This window comes from Fukomys damarensis, unplaced genomic scaffold (genome assembly GCF_012274545.1).
Source record: "Fukomys damarensis isolate Sample0158 unplaced genomic scaffold, DMR_v1.0_HiC HiC_scaffold_15, whole genome shotgun sequence".
Lineage (NCBI taxonomy): Eukaryota > Metazoa > Chordata > Mammalia > Rodentia > Bathyergidae > Fukomys > Fukomys damarensis.
In genome coordinates this window covers 25,264,285-25,267,588 of record NW_022900927.1, presented here as the reverse complement: position 1 = coordinate 25,267,588, position 3,304 = coordinate 25,264,285, and the positions used below count along the sequence as shown (strand labels likewise).

The 3,304-nt window shown below is 37.5% G+C and overlaps 1 protein-coding gene across 2 annotated transcripts in view; it reads left to right on the top strand.

The window, feature by feature from the left end:
- Lrig3 (leucine rich repeats and immunoglobulin like domains 3) overlaps positions 1 to 2,613 on the top strand; it is a 46,842-nt gene extending 44,229 nt beyond the window's left edge. Inside the window, exons 17-19 of one of the 2 annotated variants that reach the window (XM_033763750.1) lie at positions 454 to 597; positions 790 to 972; positions 2,218 to 2,613. In XM_033763750.1, the coding sequence (XP_033619641.1) occupies positions 454 to 597; positions 790 to 972; positions 2,218 to 2,462 (572 nt within the window). In that variant the 3' untranslated portion in view covers positions 2,463 to 2,613. Of the gene's footprint in view, positions 1 to 453; positions 598 to 696; positions 973 to 2,217 lie in introns of both variants that reach the window. The other variant, XM_033763749.1, reaches the window with a different exon arrangement.
- Positions 2,614 to 3,304: the final 691 nt, after the last annotated feature.

The window sequence follows — 3,304 nt, the reverse complement described above, 5'->3', positions numbered from 1 at the left end:
TATATATATATATATATTTTTTTTTTTTTTTTCCTGAGCTCATCCTTGAGCCAGGAACTGACAGGTCATTGGTCAAGTGCCATTCCCTCATTGTGATCCTCTGTGACATTTCAGAGGAAGGAGACAGTGCCAGAAGTTGTGGTTCGAGTTTTGGCTGCTTCAGCTGCAACATCCACACACACAGATCTGTTTCCCTTAGAAACAAGATTGAGCCAGCAGTGTGGCTGACACACCCAGCTCAATGGTTAAGCAAGTCCTCTTTTAGAGAACTGTCCCAAATCTACTCAATTGCTAATGCAAAAGTTAACCAAAAAAAGCCTATAAACTTCTGAAGTTTTCTCTTTTATACTATGTTCTTGCCAAATATATAAATATAGGAAATGCTAAGATTTAAGAAAACTTGAATAATGCTTGAATAAAACACATTCATTGACTCAGAGTTGTGTTTTAAAGGAAACTGCGTTATTGACAACAGCAGTGAACCCGATGTGGAAGCTGCCACAGATCCATTCCTCTGTCCCTTTTTGGGATCTTCAGGCCCTGTGTATTTGAAGGGGAACATGTATGGCCCAGATCCTTTTGAAGCCTATCATACAGGTATGTGGCTTTCTTGCCCGAGATCTGTTCTGTTTCATAGAGAGACTTATGGAAGTGCTAACTGCATCTCTTTCTGATATGGCCCTCAAATTGAAAAAGGTTGCAGTGCTGACCCAAGAACAGCTTTAATGGATCACTACGAGCCCAGTTATGTAAAGAAAAAGGATTGCTACCCATGTTCTCATCCCACAGAAGAGTCCTGTGAGCAGAGCCTCAGTAACCTGGGGTGGCCTTCACATGTGAGGAAGCTCATGAACTCCAGTTACTCTCAAAATGAAGGACCTGCAATGAAAAATTTGTGTCTAAACAAGACCACTTCAGATTTTAGTACGAGTCCAGAGCCAGCATCATTTACTTCAAGTAGTTCTTTCATGGGTAAGTTTAGTAAGGTATTAGGTACCTTGTTTCCAGACCCATGCTGTAAGTTGCATGTGGAACAGCAATAAGAGCTTTGAACAGCAAACTGGTGAAAACAAGTTTTCTTAATGGCATTACCACGATGCCCAGTATAAAAGCCTATAAATGCACAGTCTGAGGTAGGGATTTTACTTGATTGTGTATTCAATCTATAATGGAGCCATGGGAGCCTTCTGGGTAACACCGTGTGTGGCATGGGGAAGACGAGCTCGGGGAATGACTTAGGAGCTGAGCTTGTCAGCCATGTGGAAAAAGTGGTTTTGGGCTCTAGCAGCATTTGGGGTGGAGTTGTGTGCTCTGCATGATTGTGGTTTAGTGTGTCTGGTGGCTTCTAACTGAACCCACGGCTAGAAGGGTGGAAAACAGCATCCTACCTAGCAACAGCTGCTTAGTCAGACAAGCAGGACTACCTTTGGAGCCTTAAAGCCCGGGCGAGTGGTGTTAGACACTGGCCGGCACCACGGTCGGATTGTGGACTTTTTGGTCTAGTGCATGAGAACAATGGGACAAAGCACTGAGATCCTCTTAACATTGAATGGAGCAAAATAAGGAAAATGAACCACAACCTGTCCTGGTGGGTTTTTTTATTTTTTGTTTTTTCTTTTTAATAAAAAGTAAAATTTTAAATTATTTTACCAAGCTTCTAAGATACCATTTTTTTGTCGCAATACGATCATTTATATTCCCCTTGAAAAAATGAAAATATGTTTTGCAGGGCTGGGGAAAGACTGAATCAATTGGGTATTATTTTGTTGCAGTTAAAGAAGAAAAGACATAGGATTATTTTGAAATAAACTTTCTGTATCCAGCCATAGTTAAATCGAATGTTATTATCCAGACTCACTTCATGGAGAATTATTCCAGAACTGGAAGGAGAAGTTGGAGAAGAGGAAGGGACATAAACTGGTGAACTTCAGGAACTTCCTAAAACAACAGCCATACTGGTGTAGGTCATGGAAGAGATAAAGGACGGATGTGTTTATTCAGTGGCTGTAAATAAGAGGGAGTGCAGATTCCTTTGTTGCATTCTATAATAGCACAAATCCATGTAGACCTGCGTACCATAATGGGGACTTGTAGGAAAAGCTTGGTCACGTTCATGGGATAAAATGCTTCTTCATTGGTACTGTACTTTGTTGATATGTATGCTAGCGAAAAGACCTGTGTGCTCAAAGTCTTTTTTTTTTTTTTTTTTCCTTTCAGGGACATTTGGAAAGCCTCTGAGAAGATCTCACTTAGAAGAAGCCTTTTCAAGCTTTGGACAGCTGGCAGATTGTCAGCTGAGAGCCTTTCCCTTAAAAACTCCTTCTTCCCCTGACTTGGACTCTGAGTCCGAAGATGAGAGAGCAAGGACAGACTTTCAGGAAGGAAATCACACATGTACCTATAAACAGACATTAGAAAACTACAGGACTCCAAATTTTCAGTCTTATGACTTGGATACATAGATTGAATGACACCAAAGAAACTTTAACATACTACCTCATGTGGACTTTTATTTAAAAGAGAAAGAATCCTATGTTTTTAAGTGGAGTTATGAATTTTAAAAGAATAAAATGCCTTATTTATACAGATGAACCAAAATTACAAAAAGCTATAAAAATTTTATACTGGGAATCATGTTCATATAAAAATACCTTTTATAACTTTTTTATTTTATAACTTTGTTTTATGCAAAAAATATCTTATGTAAATTAATGGTATAAATTCATGACTATTTTATGTATTTTTATAATACCAGATTTCTTTTTACTGAAAATAAGTACTAAAGCCTTTTAAATAATATTTGTCTTGTACCTTTTTTGAGTAGAGGTCACTTCATTTTATTTTGCACATTACATTTAATAAAATGTGTTATTTGGTTGGCAAGCCCCATTTATATAACAATAATTTTTATTGTTTTTCAATACACTTTAGACTTAGTTCATGTTATCACCTCTCAAATTGATGATCATATTTAACCCATTTAAAGTTCAAGTAAAAATGACTCTTCTGCCTGCCTCCCAGGATTCAAATCACATTTTGTGTGTGTGTGAAAGCATACTGTAAATGTAAAGGAGCAACAGAAATTTCAGGTACATTACTTTATTTCTAACTCTACAAACAGAAGACAGTTCTCTGCTATATTGTGGCGTACTATGACATAATAGTCATTGCTTCAATTACTGCTTAATCTATGTTTCCTTTTTCATGTTTTAGACATTTCCAAGTAGTTTCACATTCACCATTCTTTGGATTATAAAAGAGAGCAGTTTATTGTGCATTTCTATAGCTAAAAGGCTATAGAAGA